This window comes from Gymnodraco acuticeps, unplaced genomic scaffold (assembly GCF_902827175.1).
Source record: "Gymnodraco acuticeps unplaced genomic scaffold, fGymAcu1.1, whole genome shotgun sequence".
Classification (NCBI taxonomy): Eukaryota; Metazoa; Chordata; class Actinopteri; order Perciformes; family Bathydraconidae; genus Gymnodraco; species Gymnodraco acuticeps.
In genome coordinates this window covers 258,912-283,667 of record NW_022990838.1, presented here as the reverse complement: position 1 = coordinate 283,667, position 24,756 = coordinate 258,912, and the positions used below count along the sequence as shown (strand labels likewise).

At 39.4% G+C, this 24,756-nt stretch overlaps 1 protein-coding gene across 5 annotated transcripts in view; it reads right to left on the bottom strand.

Moving 5' to 3' along the window:
* Positions 1-24,756, bottom strand: part of abr (ABR activator of RhoGEF and GTPase) — a 140,728-nt gene that overhangs the window by 72,174 nt on the left and 43,798 nt on the right. For 4 of the 5 annotated variants that reach the window (XM_034232969.1, XM_034232970.1, XM_034232972.1 and 1 more), the window contains exons 2-5: positions 22,114-22,295; positions 13,463-13,561; positions 10,933-11,118; positions 2,213-2,320 (exon numbers count right to left, since the gene is read on the bottom strand). In XM_034232969.1, the coding sequence (XP_034088860.1) occupies positions 2,213-2,320; positions 10,933-11,118; positions 13,463-13,561; positions 22,114-22,295 (575 nt within the window). Of the gene's footprint in view, positions 1-2,212; positions 2,321-10,932; positions 11,119-13,462; positions 13,562-18,217; positions 18,371-22,113; positions 22,296-24,756 lie in introns of those variants that run through there. The other variant, XM_034232973.1, reaches the window with a different exon arrangement.

Sequence of the window (24,756 nt, the reverse complement as noted above, 5' to 3'; positions counted from 1 at the left end):
ATTTAATTAAAAAAACTAAGACTAAAACTTGAGACTAAAACTCAAGTTTCAGTAAGTACTCTGCAGTTCATTGTCATCGGATTAGTGTTAAGACAGGGCGTTGTTCGGGAGAATTACCAAAATTAGAGAAAGGAAGAGAGTGTAAGCTAGTCATACACATATGTTTACAGTACGTAGCTTTTCATGCAGTCTGCGGAAGTTCTGCAATGTTAGTGTCCCATCAGTGGGTGGTAAAGGTCAAAATGGGATGATTCATGTTCTTCATGTCAGAAGTGCAGAAAACAGCTTTGCACTTTTTGTGTGGTTATGTCCATTGATCCAAATGTTGTGGTGTTTGATTCAATATAAATTGAGAACTTCCATCGGCTTGAGCAGTAATGGATACAAAACTATATTCTTTGTGAAAGCACCTTGTTTTGTCAAAAGGCAGTGTCATGTTCAACTCCTTTCAACTCCTAATGTAGATTTGCCTCAAAGTGGTAGGATAAACAGATATCAATTCTTCCCCACCAATGTATTGCGAGGAACCTTTGATGAGTTGTAAATAAGTGGTCGCGGCCTCTTCATTACATATTATGGTTGCAAAAGGCCAGTAATATCATGCATTGGAGTAAATTGCTTATAGAATTAGTTGACTCTGCATTATCTTATATTGCGGATTTCCCCCCTTGTGTTTTGTTTCTCTTTTTTTTGTGTGTGGATGAAGGGGATGACATCAGCATAAGAGAGTTGACAATATTTGAAATGTTCCGTTTGTTTCAAAAATGAAAAAGAAAGCTGTGAAAAAAAGGCTTGAAAACATAACAGGGCATGGAGGGTTTACAATTACAACATAAATGTAACTGCATTTAAAATTGAGCTTTTTGTCAGTCACGTTTTATGATATCCCATTGTTATATCTATGACTATAATACATATTTTGCCTCTGTATTTTTGTTTACGGTTCAGTTAATTTGCCAATTTTTTTTGGTGCACAGTATTAATAAATGTGGCATGGATACAAGGGAAAAGAGCAGGTTTAACCTTTCCACTGTTATCACTTCTGTCACAGATGTTATTTGACAACTACATGTAAAACACCTTCAAAGCAACCATACTGATTTTAGTACCTGAGATCACCACCCTCCACCATTTCAGCTCTCAATACTAAATTTACCATTGTGCTTGATATATGTGATCATATAATGAGCAGTAAAAGTATTCTGTTTTATTATTCATCCTTACTTGTCCTATGTAGGTGTAGCATATGTTAACATAAATCAGTTTACTGAGTTTAAGCTTGTGTTCCTCAAAACAAGACAACATGTCTCGTAAACCCTGCTGCTTCCTGTGTAAAAGAGGATGTTTCGACTCGCCTAGCTTCCCCTCTACCATCACTCCATGTGAATTAGTTTTCTCATTCATGTTACTGAAGAAGAATAACATAATGGTTTACAACCCTTTAGAACAAATAACAGATTGGTTTATTGTTTCATTGACTTACTGTTATGTCTTTCATAGGAAGTAAACCTTAAAGGTGGGGTAGGTAATTTTGGAGAAACCAGCTCGAGTGCGCTAGAATTTGAAAATACACAGCCGGAAAAAATCTGCCACTTCCTTACAGAGCCCCTCCTCCAACACACACGAACGCGCACATGACCAATGAGGGCACGAGATAAGTTTGTGCACAGATGGAAGGCTGACAGGCAGGTAGGCCATCCAATTACTTTAGCCGGGCCGGCTAAAATGATTGGTCGTGCTTTTTACAGTACCACAGGTTCCACAGATGACATTTTTGTATGGACTTTTTGTCAAAGCACTTAAGATATTCATTGCTATCGGGATGTTAAGAGCATTCCATGGAATATAACAAAAAGTGTATCTCAAGCCGGTTTCTCAAACTTACCTACCCCACCTTTAACACAGTAAGAGATGTCTTACCCCATAACTTTCAATACTGCATAAATCTTAAAAATAAGTGACATATTGTAAGGGAGCAAGGATTTGATCTTTTTTGAGTTTATGTTAATTATAGTGTCTAAAAATATGCTTTTATGTTCAAATCCATCGCACAGAAACATTCATCATGTGATAAAAATGATGCCAAATCTTCATAATGCAAAAATAAGCGTAGAATAAAAAAAATGCTGCATATTTGTTATTCAGAGACTTCTTCCCTACATCCTTTCAACTGTTCCTTGATTCTCCGATCATCTTTGGAGGATAAACTTACCTCCGAGATCTGATGGAACTGGACGTTGGCCTGGCTGCATTTCTCTGCCGTCTCTAGTGCCACCTTGTAGTTGTCCACAAAGGCCTTGTACACTCCCAGCTGGCTGGCCTGTAAAAAAAGAAAAAGATAGTGGCATAAATAAGTGCCTTTTTTCTATTTGATGTGAATTGTTTAAAAGGATTCAGACTTAACAAGTAACTAGTTAACTGTCTAACTTCCTAAGTGAACTAATCTTCTATCACAACACAAGTCTGCTATAAACCAAAATACAGTAGAGTGAGAACAACTTGCTTTCCCCTTCAGTATCACTTACTTTCATATCGTTAAACCATTACATTAAAATTCATATACGGCTCTGGCAGATTAATTAGTTTCTAGTCCCATCAGAATTTTGCCTGGAGATAAGGGTTGAAAAGAGTGCTGCAGTTAATCTAGCCCCATCAGCGTTCGCACAATAATCACTCACACAGTTACATACTGTACAGTTAATGCACACAGGCTAATCACATTCCCATAGTAGTGCCACCCCACCACTGGCTCTGAGCAGATTCACTTTCCCTTTCATTACCAGCCCTCTCTGCTGCACTGTATGTGCATTGTAACACAAGCTGCCGAGCAGCAGGCATGAATATGCATCCTGCTACAGCCATACTTGAATGGCTGGGATGAAGAGCTGACTGCACCCTATTAAAGCAGTGAGATTGGATTCAGCTGAATATAGTGAATGAGTTTGACTTGTTACTTTTGTCCTCTCTTTCCACTTCCTCTCAGAGTGTGAAGTGGAGGGTTAACTGGGCACAAGTGAGGAGACATGAGGCAACCATCGGCCTGATATGACACTTACAAGATGACTGTGTAGATCAATGCATTCATAGGAACAGATGACTAATAGCCAACAGTGATTTTGTGATATAATCATCATAGCATAGCGTTGAAAGATGTACACAAACAAGAACTCAGCCAAACAAGTGTCAGTGTATATCTGTCATGAATGATAATTGGAGACTTCTTCTAGTCAAAACCAAAACCTTGGATGGAAGGGAAAAATCCGCCTGTCTGGTTTTTGACTCGGCAGCTCGGCTGGAAAGTACAAACCGAGCATAATTATGTCATTAGGGCTGCACGATATTGGCGAGTTTCATTTTGCAATATATATGAACAAATAATCATTGTATGATTAAAGGGGTGTGCATCTGCATAGAAAATAATAAATAAGAAAGCTGTTTCTGGTCAACAACATCACAAGAAAACATTTCCTGTAGATTAGTAATGGAAATGTAGAAATGTGCAAGTTTTCCTTTTTTGCATTATGCACAAAAGAAAGTTGAAGTATGGGGTATGTTAAGTTGATTTGCCTTACTTGACATCTCCCTCTGCAATGTGACTATTTTACATGCAGACATTACAATATTGATGTTAAAAATCGATATATGGTGCAGCTTTAGAGGCCTTTGTGGTGTTTCAACAGATCATCATGTTGCTTACAGCCATATAGAAACTCTTCATCTTCATCCGTCACTGTGACGCAGGACTATGAGCAACGCCCCTCCAAGCATAACGTCTGTACTTCAAATGCCAATAATCACAGGTCAAAGTCACAGATAGGAAATCAACTCGTTGTGTTTGAGTGAGTAGGTGTGAGGAAGACAATGAAAAGTAGGGACAGAAAAAAGGAGAGTCTGAAACAGAAAGAGAGATGGGGGGGCAGTATGGGATTAGTTTTGTATCATAAAGATAAAGCAACACTTTCTCAGAATAAAGCAAAACTATGAGTTTAAAAGAAAAAAAACTGAGTCAAGCAAAATAAAATAAATTTCAAAAATAAAACTATAAGTTGCAAACAAATCGTTTGTGTAATCATGTAAACTATAAGTCTTTTTTCTTTGTTTTAACATAGGTTTTTGTTTGCAGTTCTTGTTTCTTCTTTCTCAATGATCAGACGTTTGCTCTCGCTGCAGCTTTCTCTTTTGCGCTCCCTCATTTTTTGTTTGAGATTCTGACACAAACCTCCCAGGTGGGCGGGACTTTCAGGGGTGCGTCCCCATTGGCTACTCAGTTTTTGAGTGACAGCCCAGTCCTCCAGCGATTGTACAGTGCAGCTGCGGTGCGGTAGCTAGCTGAGCGTGGACAGAAGACCCCCAGAAGAACCAGCATTTCAATTATTATAATACTACAAGTGAAAATATATGTAAGTATTGATCATTTGTGTTGTTTGTGCTGTACTATACGGTCTGTTTCTTTATTGTGTTAAGTGAGAAGTAAAGCTGTGCAATGAAAGTTAGCTTGTGCTACCTTTAGATCCATAGCAATGCAAGCTAAGTAGCCTAACAGTTAGCTACATAGCTAGCAGTGAGTGAGCGTTCAGACACCGGCGCACACACTCAAACGGACTCGTGTGCCTGACTCTACCAACAAGCGTTCATGATTCTGTTTAGATATGCAAGTATAAGCCATGATAGCTTATTTTATTAACACGCTAATTTGATATGAAAATCAATGGAGGCTGAGTTAACTTTGTAGGAAAACCTACCGTCCATGACTGCCCCTGAGTGTTTTATTTGTTAACTTCATATTTTTCATTTCCTAAAACATTTATATTCCTCTCATATTAACAGTGTGGATCATTGAGACAGCGTGGCTTCCAGAGTCTTATCCCGTTTTCCCACTTCCTCTGAGGGGACAGCACGGAGGGGGGGCATGAAGAGAGACCAGGGGCCTCATTTACAAAGGGATATACGCTCAAAAAATGGCGTACGCCAGTTTCTACGCAATGTTTGCGATTTATAAAATACTAACTTGACGGGAAAACGTGCAAACTCTAACCCATGCGTACGCACTAAGCACAACAACGGGAGAGACGAGAAACTGCGACACCGTTGGCAGAAGGAAGAATGGAGAGAAATATGTGGAAATAATACCATAAATAAAATGTTACCTCTCATTTATCATATATGAAGAATTCATTTTCAAACATTGATTAAAGCCAATCTTAAAATGATTAAACAAACGCCTGTTTGAGACTCCTCAGTGCACACAAGAACATAACTTGGAGAAATAAATAAATACGGATATGTTATTTAAAACCACCTCGAATATGTTGTGTTAATGTTATGAAATGTTTTCTCATAAATGATGCGGTTTTGCATTTCTATAGGTTGTACGAGCATGGTTTTATATACTACCATGTTTAATCATGTGTTATGCCGTTTGCTAAGACTTGATAAGTCGCTCATAAAACACAGGAGGTATGGAAACTAAGAACACCATGTGGTAAATTGTACAGATAATATAACACAACACATTAGTTGTATTTCCTTTAACTGTTGGATATATAATTGCTGCAGTGGAGACGCTGCGCACAGCTGATCGACAGCTGGGACACAAACCACCAAATACGAAAACATAATTCAGATCCAGTCGTCATGACTCCACTCCGGAGGGATTCCCCGATCATTTCTTACAGTTTCTCATCAAGGGGGTGTCTCCTGTCCCCGGTACAAACACACTGCCTGAGGAAGGCTATGTGTATTTCTTTTGTCATGAACCTTTTTCGGACCACTTATTTATTTATTTTGGTGACGATCCGACCTCCATGCTGCTGCTCTGGTTCAAACTGCATCCACCAAACAATATGATTTATCTCGACCTCCCCAAAATAACCAACATCTGACACGGTGTGAGATGTCTTTTTTAGCTGTTCTGTCGTCATTTCCTGCGATCTTCTTCATAAAGTCAGAATGAATGAATGAATGGGCGTTACGTGAAGCCCGCAAAAGCTGCACCGCATTTCGAGTCGATTGTGATTTATAAAGGGAAACCGGCGTAGGAAGTGCTGTACGCACTTTCCTCGCCGGTACACAATGTTTGGTGAATCGGAAAATTTCTGTACCTATTTTTTGGATTTCTACTACGTAAGCAACCTTCCCATGTGAATCCTACGCACGGCATTATAAATGAGGCCCCTGCACCAGCTTCATCCACGCTGGGCGTTGCTGTTGTCACTGGCTCAGTGTCATTTCATTTGACCAAATGTCTTTACATATACATTTAATAGATTTTATTATCATCCACCTTTTTGTTTTATGTCCTTTTATTTAAAACATTCTTTGAGACTTCATCTTCTGGTTCAAATTTCAATAAATGTAATTTGTATAATCACTCTTTTGTCTTTATTCTACATGAAAATGTTAGAGATTCCATTCAAATCTGTTGATTATTCATATCTTCCTCAGGCTAGGAATAGTATGTCGAATTAAAAATAAATAATAGTATAGGCCTACAGTTTATATTGTGTATCACCTTTAGCTTAAAAATACATAGATGTGTTTTTTTAATCTATAAAATAAATAGACAGACACTTTATCAATCCCAAATTGGGAAATTATTTAACAGCAGCAGTGTGTTCAGGTATTAAAATATTTAAAGTTGGAATAAAGTATAAACACATCACAAGTATAATGCACAGCAATCCATAAAATAAGTCCGATATGTTCATGAAAACTCCCCACGAGGCACCAACACTAACGTGGCCGAGTGGACTCCGGAGTTTGCTGCATGAGTTGCACTGTATGATCTGTGGTGTAGTGGCCTGTCACTCAAAAGCTGAGTAGCCAATGGGGACACACCCCTGAAAGTCCCGCCCACCTGGGAGGTTTGTGTCAAAATCTCAAACAAAAAATGAGAGAGCGCAAAAGAGAAGAGCTGCAGCGAGAGCAAAAGTCTGATCATTGAGAAAGAAGAAACAAGAACCGCAAACAAAAATCTATGTTAAAACAAAGAAAAAATACTTATAGTTTACATGATTACACAAATGATTTGTTTGCAATTATAGTTTTATTTTTGAAATTTATTTTATTTTGCTTGACTTAGTTTTTGTTTTTTTTAAACTCATAGTTTTGCTTTATTCTGAGAAAGTGTTGCTTTATCTTTATGATACAAAACTAATCCCATAACTAAACTAATCCCAGTACTAGAGCCTTGAATAGAACATCCTCACTGACATGCTGGACAGCAAAACGCTGCAAGCCAAACTATGTTCCTAACAACATCTTCTGAATAATTCTACAGCTGTGAATACAAAAAATAGCTGTTATAATTTAAGAGGAGGCCTCTTCCTGTTAAAGCAAAAATCATATGATTATGATGAGAAAAGAAGACAAACAGCCATTTTTTGTAATTATATATTAAATGAATGAATTCAGACAACTAATCAAGTTAACACATGCATGGAACTGTTCAGCTGACATCAGCATGAAGAGTATTTAGTAATTAGCAGTATTTGTATTCTGCACATGCTTGACTACAGCTAACTGACCTGCAGCAGATGCTGTACAGTACTGTGCTGTCTGCAATGAGCCATAGTTCCTTCCGTGGCTGAAATATGTTGTTCCCCTTTGAAGTTAAAGGGGAGATTTCACTACAATACTCATTCTCAAATGGTGCAACGACTAGCACCTCTGTGTGGCCACACTTTATCCATAAATAAATCAAAATCTCAAGGTGAAAAAACATCGACTCATCATGAGTGCTAGTAAATATCATGCCACTTTCTGCCATCCTCTCCAAAATTGCAATGTTGGGATAGGAATGGCTGTGCCTTTTTAATATTTCTTAAATGAAAGAAAGCTGCTTTGGGATGTTGGGATTTAAAATGTAAGTCAACGTTAAGGCTAAGGCCAAGGCTAATGACTTCTGATATAAGCACTCTTCTCATACCATAAACGTTTCTGTTTTTTCAACATCAAATGTAAAAAAAGGTTTGTCAGACTGTAACCAGCATGTTGGTTTGATGGATAAATATCACGACTCGTCTTGCATAACTATATCAATGGCATGCCATCATTATGAGGAATTAGTGCTCGAGAAACTAGCATCTGGTTTGAGAAAGTGCTAAGCTAGCTAGCTAGCTGCTGGTGGAGCGGCTAACTGTAAAAACAACTGAATCTGTAACTACTTGCTACTGCAGAGTGTACAGTACTTAACTCATACTGTATGTGTTTACAACGAGACAGCAAGGTTACCAAAGATACTATGGTTAGCTAGCTAGCCAGGTAACATTTCATCACAAAACTGTCATTGCAAAATAATATCAAACGTTGTTACCTACTGAAATGTATGCACAACACGAGTTGAAAACAGTCGCATACAAAAAGTTAGCATTGAATATTTAATATTAGGTTCTTAATACAATTTAATCTAGTTTGTCTTTGTGGGAATATTTCGTCTTTTTAAATTGTACTTTTATGAATCTTAGACTGTTTTCTATATACATCAAGGTATTTGGTTTTGTACAGCTTTTAAATGCGTTAGCAACCCTGGAAAACTGTCTGGCAAATCGATATATGGTGCATTGGCTTGTATTTAATAGCATGGAAAAGGAACAGAGCTCTCATGTAGAAATGTCATTCTTTTTTGCAGTTTAAGGGCTTTCTCTCATCCCCCCTCCTCCCTGTGGACCCCAGGAGTCGCACCACCAAGTGTCACTTATTAGTGTAGTCATCAGATCCCATCTGTGCTGCATATATGTGCGTACGTGAGCGTGTCATGTGGCAGCTAAACATTTAGTCAGAGCTGTAGTGTGAGGGTGCAGATGGCGGTGTAATTAGCTGCTTCACTCCCTAATGATTCTTGTCCGCCACATGGAGGCCACTGAAGGAACATAGAGGCACAACTACAGAGAACAGGATAAAAGCCAGCCACAGTTCCAACTTCTCTCACCTTCTTCTAGACATTGATAGGGCTCAGCTGCAGCCTCTGCCGGCCAGCATTGAACTAAAGTATCTAATTCCTTTGAGAGATTTTTGTAAGTGGGAAAGGTTTACTTTAGCTATGAAAAAGAGCTTGTTGTTACAAAATAAATGCATTTTAAACATGTTTTTGAAGACTTTCATTGCTCTTTTTTTATCACTTTAATAGTCAAATAAAAAACTATAACTTTAATGTATGTATTGATGTAAGTAGACATTTGCTTTTTTATTTTATAACCTGCTAGTGGCATGGCTCGATGGATAGCAAAGTTGGTCTACAAATGCTAACATCCTTGACATTGTAAGCATTTTGGCATGCTAATGTTAGCTAACTAGCCAGGCTGTATAGTCTCGTTTATTTCTGTCCTCAGGACTTAAACTTAGATTGTTTAGTCATGGTACTGTATTTTTCCTTTGTCTGAGCTGGCATGATACCTCTTGCTGTGCTCTAGTCAAAACAACAGTGTGATCATGACTTGTCACACATGATCTCAAATAATGGGCATCTGATTAAATCACAGCTCATTAACAACATGAATGACATCTAAGATCCAAAAACATTGTGCTGCTGAATAATAGACTCATTTAATCACTGATCCAACACCAGTTTAACATCTTTATCTGGTTATTGTTATACCATTTAAAGATATATGTCTAAAACTGCATACACAGTTCTCAGTGGACTCTAAGGCAATGAGTTTATCAGTAAGCTGTTGCTAATTTAACATCAAATTAACTATGACACTCAATCGGTATTACTGTGCAATGATGCAACACATTCAAACTAAATTGTCTAATTATTGACAAGGTACTAAAACTTTGAAGAGAAAACGAATTGGAGTGAATGTTGTTATTGTGATGTACCCTCTTGTTTGTCAACTAACTGGTTGTTTTGGTCTTTGATTTTATATTTTAAGAAACTTTTGATCCTGTCTCTGGTAACCACAAGCTTTAAAGTGGTACTTTTGCATTTCTTTTTGAGGAGAAACTCAGTTATACAGATCTGTTGTTTAAATCATGTAATGTATTAGTCGACAAAATATTATGATTTAGTAAACTAGGGATTCCGTAGGACAGCCCTACCTTGTTATTAAGTATTATGTTGTTTATAACCATAACTCGATACAAAATAAAAATGTGGTTTTGTATTACTGCTTCTTTGGAAATTTGACTTAAGAGCTTAACCTTGTTACTGTCAGGTAGAAGAGGTTTATAGCAAGTCACTGCCACTTTCCTAAATGGACAGTTTGTCCGTCTAGTTTCCAGTCCAGGAAAATTATAAAGCACAATATCCTGTTAGCACCCACACACAGTGAGACGTGGCCGGGTAAACAGGACACAGTGTGCCAGTGTTTCATTACTTCAAAGCATTCAGCTATGGACATTCAAATTGTTGAAAATGGCCACTGAAGTCATAAATTGTTATTAATTTCATATATTTTGTTCAGTTTCATCCATCAGCTGAAAGTCTCCATTACAGCATGTTGCATCAGACTTTCTATGCCAATAAAATGTAATGAGTATCTAAAAGAGACACACACGCATGTGAGGGCGCCTTTACAGTACGTTATGTGCCGAGGAGCCCTGTTCAAATTGCATTATCCACTGCAAATCTGCCAATGCAATGATGCAACACAGAGGGAGGGCTTGCTGACTTTGAGACAAGCTGAGGCCTGGAGCCTTGCTAATTGTATACACAGACACATGCATGCACACCCATAATGATGATGTAGTTACATTATGTACTGAGAGCAAGCAACATAATCCAGTGCAATTATGACAAGGCTCTACAGATCGGAGGCTGCAACATTTCAGACACGTGGGAGGGCACACACACTCTCACAGTGTAATTTAAACGAGTGAGTACAAATGTGAGTTGGATAATTATCCTTCCAACGGTCATTTATGTACCCTGCAAATGATGGAGAGAGGGGGGAAAAGACCCACACTGTAGTTTCAGTCCCCATTACTCACCAGCTTCTGGAACAAATGCCCCACGGTGACCTTCTCGTCCCACTGCTGGATGTTGGGTAGGAGGGCATCGTAGAACTCCTTGTGGATCTCAAAGATGTCCTGGATTTTGTAGAAGATGGTTTCTACCTGCTGGATGGTGAGGACAGGCTGCGAGCTTGTGGCTGTTGCTTTCAGAGGTCGCATGGGCTGGATCACAGACAGAAGTGAACAGAACCGTTAGTTTCTTTCACAAAAGAGATTATCTACAGTAGAATTGACAATCATCACACCAGAACTAAACCCACTTGATGTTTGTTTTTAGTTCGTTTCAAGTGTTTTCCTATTTTTGTGTCATGTTCAAATTGATAAGCATATCGCACTCAAACTCCGGTGAAATGGGTTGAAGTGGTGTCTAATTTAGGAACATGCTTTGATAGCGAGTACATTTTGGGGCAGTTAATTGGCCGGATGGTGGCCTAATTGGGCCAGCGCCTGAAAGGGAACTTTCTGACCCGATGCTATGTGTCCCCCATTGATAAGCACGTAATCTTAGCCTCTCTGCTCTGCCATTGGGAGACTCTAAACGTCAGAGCAGTTTCTGACAAATCAGATAGTACGGCAACTCATTTATTCATAGACGTGTGGAGTGGATATGGCGGGGGGTGGTCTCAATTACAGTGAATAGAAAAACACTTTCACGTCATTGAAACATAAATTCCCTCAATGTTACATTAATGTTACATGGACGGAATTGATGTAACATCATGTGATTAACTGTGATGGATACATTTATGTGAAGTGAATATCTAAGTAGTTACTATTAATAACTACTTGTGTTAGTAAGTACTGTAAACGTGTGCTGTCCAAGGCCATGCTTGGAAGTATATTAAATTAAATATTCTCAGCTTAGCACAGAACATTTTATGTGTGGTATCATTGTTATTGTAAATAAAAGCAGGAACACTTTAACAAAGTGATATTAAAAATGTAATTAAAGCTTGAAGCCCTTATCAATATCAGTGTCGTCTGATCAATTGTCTGCCAGTCAAGTTTTACATGATAAATGCTGATGACCTAGTAGACTTCGAAAGGAAATGAAAGAAGAGGATACACTTTCATGAATTAAGTTATTATATCTTATCTTAAGAGCATTATTCCCAGAATGAAATGATATGCTCTGGAGTTCAGTCTACAGTGTAGTGAATCACATTGTTACATCTATTGCTCCTTTAATTTGGGATATTTGGCTGTTAAGAATAATTCAATAAGTCTCTTTGAAACACAGTACTAGTGAGGTGGTTTGTTTAAGTTTGTGACAAAATGTATAAGCTAAATTAAATGGACTAGTGTTCCTCTGGTGTTTACAGCAGTCTGTAGTTTGCCGTTATAACAAAAGAACCAAGAAGTATTTAACGTTAGCTTTCAGATATTGACATAAGTTTTCAGCCCGTTATATTCACCACCATCAATTGAGAGTTAACGAAGAGGGTTACAAAACACAATCCAACCCTTTCCCGCTTGTGAGTAGGTGTGGGATAGATGGGATATTACTGCGGATTGCAATACATACACATGGTCAATTTGAAGTCACTTGACTCTCTAGAGTGGTGCAGTGACGAGTCCTAAAACCCGGAAGTGAGTTAGCATTTTACCACTACCGGTTCCCTCGTCTCAGAGTCAATGGGATTTCTCCATAGGATTTTGGAAAATAGCTCCAAATAAGGTCTGTGGTTGACACAAATTTAAGAGACAGATCACGTTTTGTTCTACGACATTAGCTGTGACCCCACTGGTGATTTTTTAAGAGTTTACGTGTCTGAAAAACGATGGTTGTTAACAAGTGGCTGAATAGGACTACAGAAGTTGTCGAGGACGTTGTACGTCATTATGCCGAACACGTAAACACTACCGCTTAGTTTGTTTGCCGCCATCCCTGCACCACTCTATTACTGTATGATAGAGAAGTGATAAATAGAGCATGACTTAAAAATATAATATATATAAAATAAAAAAAGTGCATAAAATCTATGTGTGTTCGTGCTGTGTGCTTAAGACTTTTTCTAAATGACTGAATAACGAGGAGAAAAGGAACAAAAACGTTATTGTGTCATCACTGAGTTGAAAGAGTAGGAACTGAGAGTTGGACCAGATTTCTGCCAGTATTACTGAAAGATATTCTGTATATATAATTGACTGCATAATAAAGCTTTTTGCGTTGTAGCGGTGGATGTTTTGTACTACAACAGATATGAAAAAAAACCATTAACAATTTTAGAGTTTGATGTCTAACTGACTGTGTCTGAGCAGCAGAGATGACAGGATATGACATAGTAGCCTAGCTTTGGGGAAGCACGTTCAGTGCTTCTTCCAGGAAACTGAGTGACTGAGGTCCTGCCTTCATTCTGACCATTAACCACTAATAGTGTGGTCGCAGTTCACACAGCAGCAGCAGCACTGCAACATGCATGCACCTACATGAAACTGAAACAATTTTCTCTCCAAGTAATGTTTTTGAAGTGTGTGTGTGTTGTGAGGTGTGTGTGTGTCTCACCAGTAGCAGGGCCTCCAGCTGGTTTATGTAGATCTCCTCGCTGGCCAGGAAACCAGACAGCACCAGTTTCTTCATCTCCAGTCCTTTCTCTACGTCTCCCTGCATGATAAAACACACATAATTGTAATGACATACCAGACAAGAAGTTTCACAATTTACACTGATACAAAAACTCAAATCCAGGAATAATTTATAACCACATCACAGTGCCATGACTCAGGCTCATTTCCTGCAGTGACCACATAAATAGGAGATTTAAACACACTCATCAGAAGTGCATAGCCGTTGTTTGGGAATTTAGCTAGTATAAAAACATGTAAATGGCTGCTTCCTCTGGGGAAAGTCTGCTAGTGCTTCCAGGCAGTGTTTTCTTTACTTTAATATCAGGGAAGTGATCATGTTTGGGGAACATTAAGAAGCTAGAGAAAACAACACACTCACACTGTTTGGGAAAGACTTCTGAATAGAGGAAGAGGTGAGAAACATAGCTGCAAGCAGTGTGATAAAACAGTTAATCTGAGGTGAAATGTTTGGCATCCTTACTGTTGTTTTTTATCCCAGGAATGGGCAGAAAAACATTCTGCATGGAGTGAGACAAGTCAGATAGACATTCAATTCAAACCTTGTGGCATTTTATCACAATCCAATCCGACTAACTGACATTCCTGTAATTCATATTTGGCGTAACTACTGTTTAGCTAGACCATAAACCTCACATGTTTATAAAAAAAGTAGAAAAGGGTAAAAATGATTACATTTCTTTAAAAAAGACAAATATATACCGGTTACAGGGAACTTCAAATGCATAGGGACCAAATAATTGGACGACATGAGGGATGTTTATGTTTGATATTCGTGTTAGTTTGGATGCCTGCACATCTGATTTAGAATAATAGTAATAATACAAGTAATGATAATTGCTGACAGGTTGTAGACAGTATTGGTGGACCACCTATGGTAGACTAATTATGTTACTTATTTAGAGACGGAGGCATGTAAACTAGTGTATGTTTTTAATATAACAGAATGTGTATTATGTTGCTTTAAGCTTATATTTTGTGTTGGAAGTGGAATAATATTGTTTGTATTCACCCACTGATTCACTTCAACATGTAATGGGTTCTTCCTTGGCCCTTAATACACCCTTCTACCAAGTTTGATGAAAATAGGGCCAGTCATTTTCCATAATCCTGCAGATAAACAAATTATACTGAAAAACAAAATATCCTTGGCGGCTTTAAATAAATTACACACTATACAGTACAATGGTGTGAAGTTAATAATTATTGCTTTTCATGCATATACTGATTACAATAATATGTTAACACCTGCAGGATGAGTTACACTGCACTATAATGGAAAAACCCACATTGGTGTTAAAATAATGTAAGGCACTATATTTATATGGCATACAGTATGGTGTTGACCAAAACAATTCCAATGTGTGGAAATCCTAATTGAAATATTCCTCTATAGTACAACTGCATATTGCTTAACAGTAAATGAACAGCTGTTCACCTGTGCAGGGTGTCATTCCCTCTTTACCCCCTGCTGAGCAGACACACACAGCCATAAAGTAGAGAATTGCAGTCAGACTGACGTTGAAGAAGTCTCAGTGTGTACTTAAGGGAGGCCAAAGAACAGCCATGAGAGCAGAAAGGAAAGTTAATATTTAACACAACCAGATCCTCACAGTGATATGATATCACCACACCTGCCTGATAAGACGAGAAGGAGCCATGACCCAATTGTTTTAATCCTATCATGACCAACACTTGAGCTATACTGTGTACCAGGAACAGTACTAAACAGTGTCAACTTTAGATTTTTTAATTACAGGATCATTAAGAATTGGTTGGCTGGGGATTAGCAGAGACATAGCAGAATGTATTCCCGGAGGATATTTACCTGCAAAGAACACCACATTTAGAATATACTTTTGGAAATACATTTGAAATATTTGATATGTCGTAGCAGTTCAATCTTGTAAAAAGATGTTACTCTTAAAGGTGGGGTAGGTAAGTTTGAGAAACCGGCACGAGATACACTTTTTGTTATATTCCATGGAATGCTCTTAACATCCCGATAGCAATGAATATCTGAAGTGCTTTGACAACAAATCCATAAAAAATGTCATCTGTGGAAGCCGTAGTACTGTAAAAAGCACGACCAATCATTTTAGCCGGCCTGGCTAAAATAACTGGATGGTCTACCTGCCTGTCAGCCTTCCATCTGTGCACACATTTATCTCGTGCCCTCATTGGTCATGTGCGCGTTCGTTGGAGGAGGGGCTCTGTAAGGAAGTGGCAGATTTTTTCCGGTTGTGTATTTTCAAATTCTAGCGCACTCGAGCTGGTTTCTCCAAAATTACCTACCCCACCTTTAAATGTTACATGTGCATCTGTACAGTGACAGTTGGTGCTTTATCTCCCTGTGGCAATCTAAAGAGAATTACAAGAAGAACCAGGAGTGATTTGTGTAGATCAAGTCACTTTTAATTGCACGGGTCAAAGTGTCCAGTGAGGGATGTCAATCAGCTGTTCCACTCTCAATCCATCAGGGTGTGATTCCATTATAGCATCAGTAAGCTAACAAAGGTTTCCAATGGAACCTTATAGAGCAGAGTTTGAGCAAATTCAATCTCAGAATTACCTGGCGGCAAATGTAACCTCTCGTGGGCAACGGCCAATATTTCGTGGGGGTTATTGTGTAGCCAATTAGGAATCCCCCTCAGTGCACGGGTCATTGTTTACAGTCCAATTACAAACTTTCTAAATTATGAAAGTTTCAATGCAGCTAAAATGATTGCATTTCGGACAATTAGTTGGCAACACTTGATTGGTCAATACATCCTGCCTACTGACTTCAAGCTGACTATTAGGCCTGTCACAATAAATACATTGTTTACTTCTCATACAAAATATGTTTGATGTTTGAATTGGAGGGATGAAACCCTCTTTAATGGTCACACAGTGAAATGTGTTCTCTACTTTTTACACATCCTAGTAGTAGGAGCCGTGGGCAGTTATTGTACAGCGCCCGCTCTGATATATACATGTCCTCTTCTTCTTGGGCCCTTCACTGTGACTATATGCTGGTTTGTTTACATACGCTGCAGACAGACATTGCACATTTTTTGTTAAAAGATCCTGAAAGTCCAATTCATTGATGATTTTGGTTAAAAATAAATAAGAAAAAAAATCACATTCAAATTCCGATTTGTGTGAATGTTCTTAAAGACTAAAAGGGTGTATTGTGATGTTATATTATCATTATATCAGTGGCTTAATACAGTCTTTAAATCCCAATAATACATTTTTTCTGTGGACAATAATCGTCCAACAAAATGATTTATTTTGACAGGCTTACAAACAGAAACCAGAATGCTCAAGATACTGAAACCTTGTCCTGTTGCTTGCAAAGTCTGCCTGCACATATCTGTTTATAGAGAAAGCTTCTGAGTCTGTTACAACGCTGGTACTACTTGAAACAAAGTGAAAGAAAATGTTCCCTCTGAAATGCTGACTGGAACTCAAACTAAAAGCAGCACTAGAAATGAGTCATATTTCCTCTTGAGACTCTAAGATGGTCCTTGGATATGTAAGTCCTGCTGCAGCTCACCATTTATTTTAAGCACCATAAACCATATGTGGGTCCACATCTCCAGGCAAATGTTTTTTCATTATGTCATTGTTTTTTTTATTGCAATAACGGAGCCACTTCTAACATGATTTCATCGCTTGTTTAAGGTCTGGAATATGATGCCAGATGTGTGCAGCTGCCCTGACAATACTAAACAAATACAATTTGATGCAAAAGTAAAGAGGGACACGTTGGTGGCGTGTAAAGTGTACTCCTTCTTCTGCGACAAACATATCACCGCAAGATGGAAAAAAGGAAGGAAGGGAAAAACAGTTTTTTCCAACAGTGGGAATATTTTCCCTGTGCTGTACAAAGAGCTACTGTGTGGCGAGAGGGCAAGATGAGAAATACATGAGCAGTGAAAGGACTTTTCCATGGCAACCTGCTCCTGTGCATGCACTTCTTCTTACTTTTGATATAGAGAGAAAGCTGTGTGCTCTTTTATGGTGCCCTCTGCTCTTATTCTGTCTGATAAAGAAAGCTGATATGAAGAGTTACTGGGAACCACAACCTTTCATTCCACACACACACACACACACACACACACACACACACACACACACACACACACACACACACACACACACACACACACACACACACACACACACACACACACACACACACACACACACACACACACACACACACACACACACACACACACACACACACACACCACACACACACACACACACACACACACACACACACACACACACACACACACACACACACACACACACAACACACACACACACACACACACACACCACACACACACACACACACACACACACACACACACACACACACACAATTTAGAAGTTACAACCAGAAAAACACCGGCCGAGTTGAAAGAGCATCAGAGTGAGGAGACATGTGCTCCAGAGTAGCTGCCTCCTCAGGCTGACACACTAATGGCTGTCACACACACTCGTGCAACGCAGATGTCTCACGTAGCAGCACATAGTGATGCCACATCATCCCAAAACACCAACAACACTTTCCACTTAGCTATATATAGCGCAGCTGTCTAGCCTGGTCAGGGTGTGAGTCGCAAAAGTGTGTGTGTGTGTGTGTGTATCCCCCTGCATCCAGCCGCTGTCTCACCTTGAACTGTCTATGTGTCGGAGTGATGTGATCCAGTTCCCCATCTCCATATTCAAACACCTCCCCCTCCTCCTCCTCCTCCTCCTCCTCCAGCACCCTGTCCAAGTAGCACAGCACCTCCTCCTCTTCCTCCTCCATTATTCTTTTCTTTCCTTCGCCTCCTCCTCTCCTCTTTCTGCCTGAGATCCCCTCTGTTTCAGGGCCTGCCCGGACACATCAGTGTTTTCCCTTCAGAGCATGTCGTCTGGACATCGCAAGCGAGAGAGAGAAAGGGAGAGGACCCCGCCTACGCAACCCCACCCCCTTCCTCTGCCGGGCTTCCTGGTGTGTGTGTGTGAGCGTGTGTGTGTTCCACCTCGGTCGATGAGGTCTGCCCTCCCTCTGCGTCTGCCCCTCCCCTCAATAACAAACACTCTCCAGCCACTTCCTGGATGGCTACATAGAGCGCTTGTGTCCGCGCTGCTCTGGGAGTCAGTCCGCTTCATTCTCTTCTTCTCTTTCTTCCGCATCTTCAGACTGAAGCCACTTCCTGAAAACACACAGCTTCCTTTATTCTCGCAGAGTGTTGCAGAGTTCTCTCTCTGCCCATTGTCTCTTTATTGATCTGCACAGAGCCTTGGATGTGGAGCAGAGATCGGCTCATGTGCTGCTGGTGCGGCTGATTCTAATTACAGGTCACAGAGTTCACAGCAGTGTAGCTTGGGTAGAACATGGGGTTGATTTAAAATAGTATATAGAAGAAATGAAAGAAGAAAAACTATATTTCTTGATACTAGAAAGTAAAACAATTTCCCATATGTAGATCTGTGGGTTCAACTATGGGTGTGTGTGTGTGTGTGTGTGTGTGTGTGTGTGTGTGTGTGTGTGTGTGTGTGTGTGTGTGTGTGTGTGTGTGTGTGTGTGTGTGTGTGTGTGTGTGTGTGTGTGTGAATGACTATAGTTCACTCTTCACGACCTCTCACCCTGCTCCTGACCCGTAGATGTCACTTTACAGGAAGTCTGCCTGCCTATAGATTCTCCTCCCCCATTTCTCAGGCTCTCTGAATAACTCTTCACTCTTTATCTTGCAAAAAAAAACTTGGAAGAGTGGGAAAACAAAAGTATATTTAAGCTTATGGCTTTTATTTCTAGGTCACTAACATTGCAAACCATTCATATGGGAAAAGAAATAAGCTTGAAAGAGAATTCAAGAAAGCCAGAATGAAAAAAATATATAAATCTGGCAAAGAGGATAAAAAGAAAAAGCATAAAATTAACCAAGTAATTCATGTATACAGCCCAAACTAACCAATTTGCAACACAACTACATCCGCTATCCATCATTAGTATAAGGTAAAATGTTTTTAAAGCATCCCAATATGTAAAATAAAACATCTCAAACTTCTTTTAACTTCTATGTGGGCTACAGATGCGATCCTCATGCTGAATTTATGCATCTTGGCACAGAGGCGTCAGCGTTTGCTCTCTCATGTCAGCAGATGAAAGGCAAACTCAGCGGAAAGAAAGGCCAACTTAACAAGGCGGTGAGGAAAGAGAGGACGAGTTCATAGGAAAGCCCTTTGGAGGCTGCAGCGTTGGACAGAAACCTCCTATAACAGTCTCTCATAGCGCCAAACCAGCCGCTGCTATAAAGTGCTCTGACTCAGTTTTAAGTGCCAGGGTCAGGAGGCAGAGTTAATAAATACAGAATACACCCACAGAACTGCAATTCTAGGTTATCTAGTTAGACAGTTTGACAAAAGTTTGCACGCAATGAAATGAAAGGTGGAAAGGTTACAAAATGTTTACATATCTTATTTCAAACCTAAACAAAAAACAACAATTTATTTCATTCTCAAGAGCAACCTAAGGCTCCAAAGATTCACTAGATCTGAACATGATTGAACACTTCCACTACATTTCTTTATAATGATTTGAATTGAATGAAAACATCATTTTCTCTCAATGTGGTTACTAATGTAGGTTATAAATGATTGACTTGATTTCAATTGTCCCGTCTTGTCTGTTGGTACCAAAACTGGCCCCTAGATGGAGACACATTTTCATTTACTCAAGAGACCCTGGGATAATGACTCACAATGATTTCAACAGAACAATACACTTATTACATGTATTTATTTATAACTAAGTCCAAGTCCAAATAAATAAGTTCAATGCCAGAGTGTTTTTATAATACTATGGTAATGGGAGAGTGCAGGCATATTAAAGAGCAAATAGAGCAAAAGGGGGCTGTGAGATTAAAGCTAGAAAATTGTGATGGTGGGGCATTTCTACAAAAAGTGTGAAAGTGGCAGAGGTTACTCCACTACAATTCTTTATTTCTCTTAACCAGCTGTTAATATGTACAGCACTTCACATAAGTCGGAGCCAGCCACTCAAGATCGCTGTTTTCACTCGGGCTTGCTGTGATGTGTGAATCTAAAGCCTGTTAGCTTCTTTGTTTGGGTGTGAGTGTGTGTTTGTGTTTGTGTTCAGGTCAGGGTCAACATGACTCCCACTGAGCCCCCCCCCACCCCCCCCCTCACAGTCAGACACACAAGTCACAGTCAATTTCATGAAAGCTTTTGTGTGTCAGCTTCATGTCTGGTGTCTGTGGAACCTCACTGGAAAAGTCCACACAAATCAGTAAGTTTAATATTTCCTGTTTATTTGTCATAAACAGAGGACGCCTTTTCCTCTTGTTCACACACCCAGGGATAGCCCCTGTGACGGATTAAACAGAGAAAATAGTGCCACATACAGAATGTAATTGACAGCTATTAACTGAATAGAAAAACATAAAAAAGGGACCTTGTCTTTTTAACACTGACTAATTCACTAATGACACCTTTGTGAATAAACACGGTCCTGGAACGTATTCTGCTTCCATGCACAGACTGGCAGATCAGTGCTGGTGCCGTCAGACCCCATGTGGGTCAGTGGTCATTTCCTGCTGCTGTCAATGCACCACCTGCAGTGCGCTGCAGGCAGTCTAGCTAATCGCTAACAATTACACAGGGTCTATATCAGGCGGCTAACTGGAGGGAGAAACCCACCGCTATTACTAACAAGGAGAAAAATGTGCCTGATGACACGTCAGCTTTGACTGTATTATATATACTCCTAACAGGATGGAACAATGAGAGAAATTAGAGACTTAAAGGAAATTGCAATGCCTGTAAGAATAATTAATTTTCAAACTAATATTTCACTTTTTTATAGATATTTTTAAACCTTTGAGTTTAGATACTATGATTCAAAGGTCAGTGTATTGATTTTTTTTTTCATACGAAGGTTATGAAAGGCAAGTTTGAATTACAAACTTTTTATATCTGAATACTACACTTCCATCAACACCAAGTTATAACAGTTTTCAATTTGATTATTAATTTTAGATTTTACTATTTTAGTTTGGTTTCAGTTTTTAGGAAAGGTTTATTTGTATCTTTTCGTTAAGACCAGTAGGTTTATAGTGTCATAAATATGCTGGTACATATAGATACAAATTAAATGGTTGTTGAACGGTGTACGGCTATAATGTTTAATCATCCTTAGCTTGGGTAAATGGCATTTTATCTACTATGATAATAAAATCCTTTTCGTTATTGTTTTTAAATTGAGACTAGACTGCATGTAAAAACCTATGGTTCAATCTCAAGAGAGTTAAGAACCTATATGAATAAACACCATGACCAATGGAATATATGTTATACACTTCTCTGTAGTGTAGGAATTCAGTATAATAAATTAGGATGTTAATAAACTACCTTCAGGCTTTTCAGGATTTATACATATTCTATTTAAGAAACTCAGCAGGAGTGAATAAGTGAATGGTTTGTGGAAGTAAGAGCGCTGCAACTGATGTGTCCCTCCTTCCTTTAAATAAGCATGTCCATGCCATGTGTGTGGGCTCTTACCCCTGCCAGCAGGCTCTCTGGTGGAGTGGGGGAGACGGCCTCTCCGTCGGGCCCTTGGGGTGCGCACAGCTGTGGCGACATGGTGGGAGACTCATCTATGAAGGGCAGCGTCTCCGAGCCGTCCTGAGACTTGCCGTCCTCCGCTCCGTCTCCCTCGTAGCCGTCTGTGTTGTAATTAAAGTCTGCAGGACCGAGAGACAGACAGAGACATTATTAGCATTTCACCAGAAAACAAGGCCTGCTGGCTCCAGTGACTCACAGACACCACTCATGATAACAATCTCTAGTACTTCTTCAGAGCAATTTGCATGCATTGAATTCTCTCTTTACCCACCACTTATGTTGGTGCTGCACACAAGAACACAAGGAATGGGTGATACAAAAGATGACATTTCTGAAGATTTAATTTATAAATGCAGACGGCATGAGATGATTCTTGGATAAAAGAAGAATTCAAATGGGACAACATAAAATACAAGTGGACTGTTGAAGCTTGATTTCATAAACGAACCAATAACATGCAACAGAAACAAGAGAATGAAACATTCGAGCATGGCTGAACTAAGGACTCTACATGTGACTTTAATATTTAGGTTTAATAGTGTCTATATGTATCTCTGTCTTTAGGTCTTAGGAGATGAACAACTTGTTTTGTTTTAGTCGCTAATAATAACACATTAAGAACTGTTGGAAATAGTTACTCTATGTTTCCATAGTAACACACTGACACTGTCCACATTTTACTGACTATTGTGAAGGTAAAACATCACAGGAAAGGAACAAAAATGATTGATAATGTTTATCCACAGACAACGATGAAATATGCCCCAAGAAAAATAATCACATATGGTCCAGGATATTCATGTTAGAAATCCTGTCAATCTATCCGATAAAGCACAAATAATTATGTATAAGCTTGAAATAGGAGAAGTGCATGCACCAAAGCATGTGTAACCATTATTCAAATAATTTAAACAGTTGTAAAAAAAAAGAAGCAGAACACAATGATTGAAAAGCTAATAATGTGGGAGGTGCATTGCTGAGCCTCACTGACTGCTACTTTAAAGTAAAAAGTGTATGAATCCACTACTTTACAGACAGACATTTGCTCTAAATGATTCCTAGACAACTCAATAAGCCACAGACAGGAGCTAATTGCAAAATAAAAGCAGGGGTCAAAGGGGGGGACAACAACACACATCATCAAGCTAATGCTAATGGTTGCCTAAAGTGGCCGACAGGCAGCCGTCTGTCACCCTCTGACACGCATCGTAACCCAGTCACTGCACTGCCCACCTGCCAATCAGAACATTCCATCCATCTGTTAGCTACCATATGGTTTATGTGTAGCTGTTGGGCAAATGGTACACTTGGGTCTTAGCACACTTAGTGAAGCGTGCTAAGAAAACAGTGCTGAAGAGCTGCGAGATGACATGAGCAGAACATGAGACGTGGATGTGAGGACGGGGTTAAAATACTGAGGTGAGGTCATTTGTCCCACTGTGCTGGGTTCATGCCATAGAAAAGATCTGCCCTCCCAATATCCAAGTGTGTGTGTGTGTGTGTGTGTGTGTGTGTGTGTGTGTGTGTGTGTGTGTGTGTGTGTGTGTGTGTGTGTGTGTGTGTGTGTGTGTGTGTGTGTGTGTGTGTGTGTGTGTGTGTGTGTGTGTGTGTGTGTGTGTGTGTGTGCCTCTTGTCCATCTGTTCCCTCTCTGACTGTTCTGCACACCTTCTGGCCTCTTGACAGGCGAGTTTGTCCCAATCTGCCAAAGATGGGCGAGTGTATGTAAGCATGAGAAAACTGAAAATAACACACGCAACAACATAAGGCCGGGTGATTTAACACATTTCATATTCAATTCAATATGATTCTGCTGCTTAATGTGGGAGGAGGATCATCTTCGAACCTCTCTCCCGGCGCTAACTGTCCTCAGGGTGTCAACAAAAAGTGATTCATAGACCTAGCCTCTTCATTTTACCGTCAAAGTTTAACTTTACTCTTGAAATGTACAAAATACCGGGTTTTTTTTCCAGAGACGATATGTAATAATCGCCATCTCAATTTGGAGCTGTCAATACTAACCAACATAGAAATTATTCTGATTTTGCGATAATAGAGCATCCTTACAAATATGCAAAAGAGTCTGTTCCCTTTTTTTGAAAATAATTTATGCCATTATTCGTTTTTTATTTGCAGAAATAATAATAGGCAGCAGAAATCATTCATAAATACAGTCTGTGCTGAGAAGAGTCCATCATGGAGAACAGAGTTACAGCAGTGAGCAGGGTGCACTCTATCTTACTTATAGTTGCCTTATGCAAGTGGGTCATTCTCACGAAACTGACACAATACAATGGCACGAATGACAAAAATATAAACGCAACACTTTTGTTTTTGCTTCCATTTTTCATGAGATGAACTCAAAGATCTAAAACATTTTCTATATACACAAAATAACCATTTCTCTCAAATATTGTTCACAAATCTGAACAAATCTGTGATAGTGAGCACTTCTCCTTTGCCGAGATAATCCATCCTACCTCACAGGTGTGGCATATCAAGATGCTGATTAGACAGCATGATTATTGCACAGGTGTGCCTTAGGCTGGCCACAATAAAAGGCCACTCTGAAACATGCATTT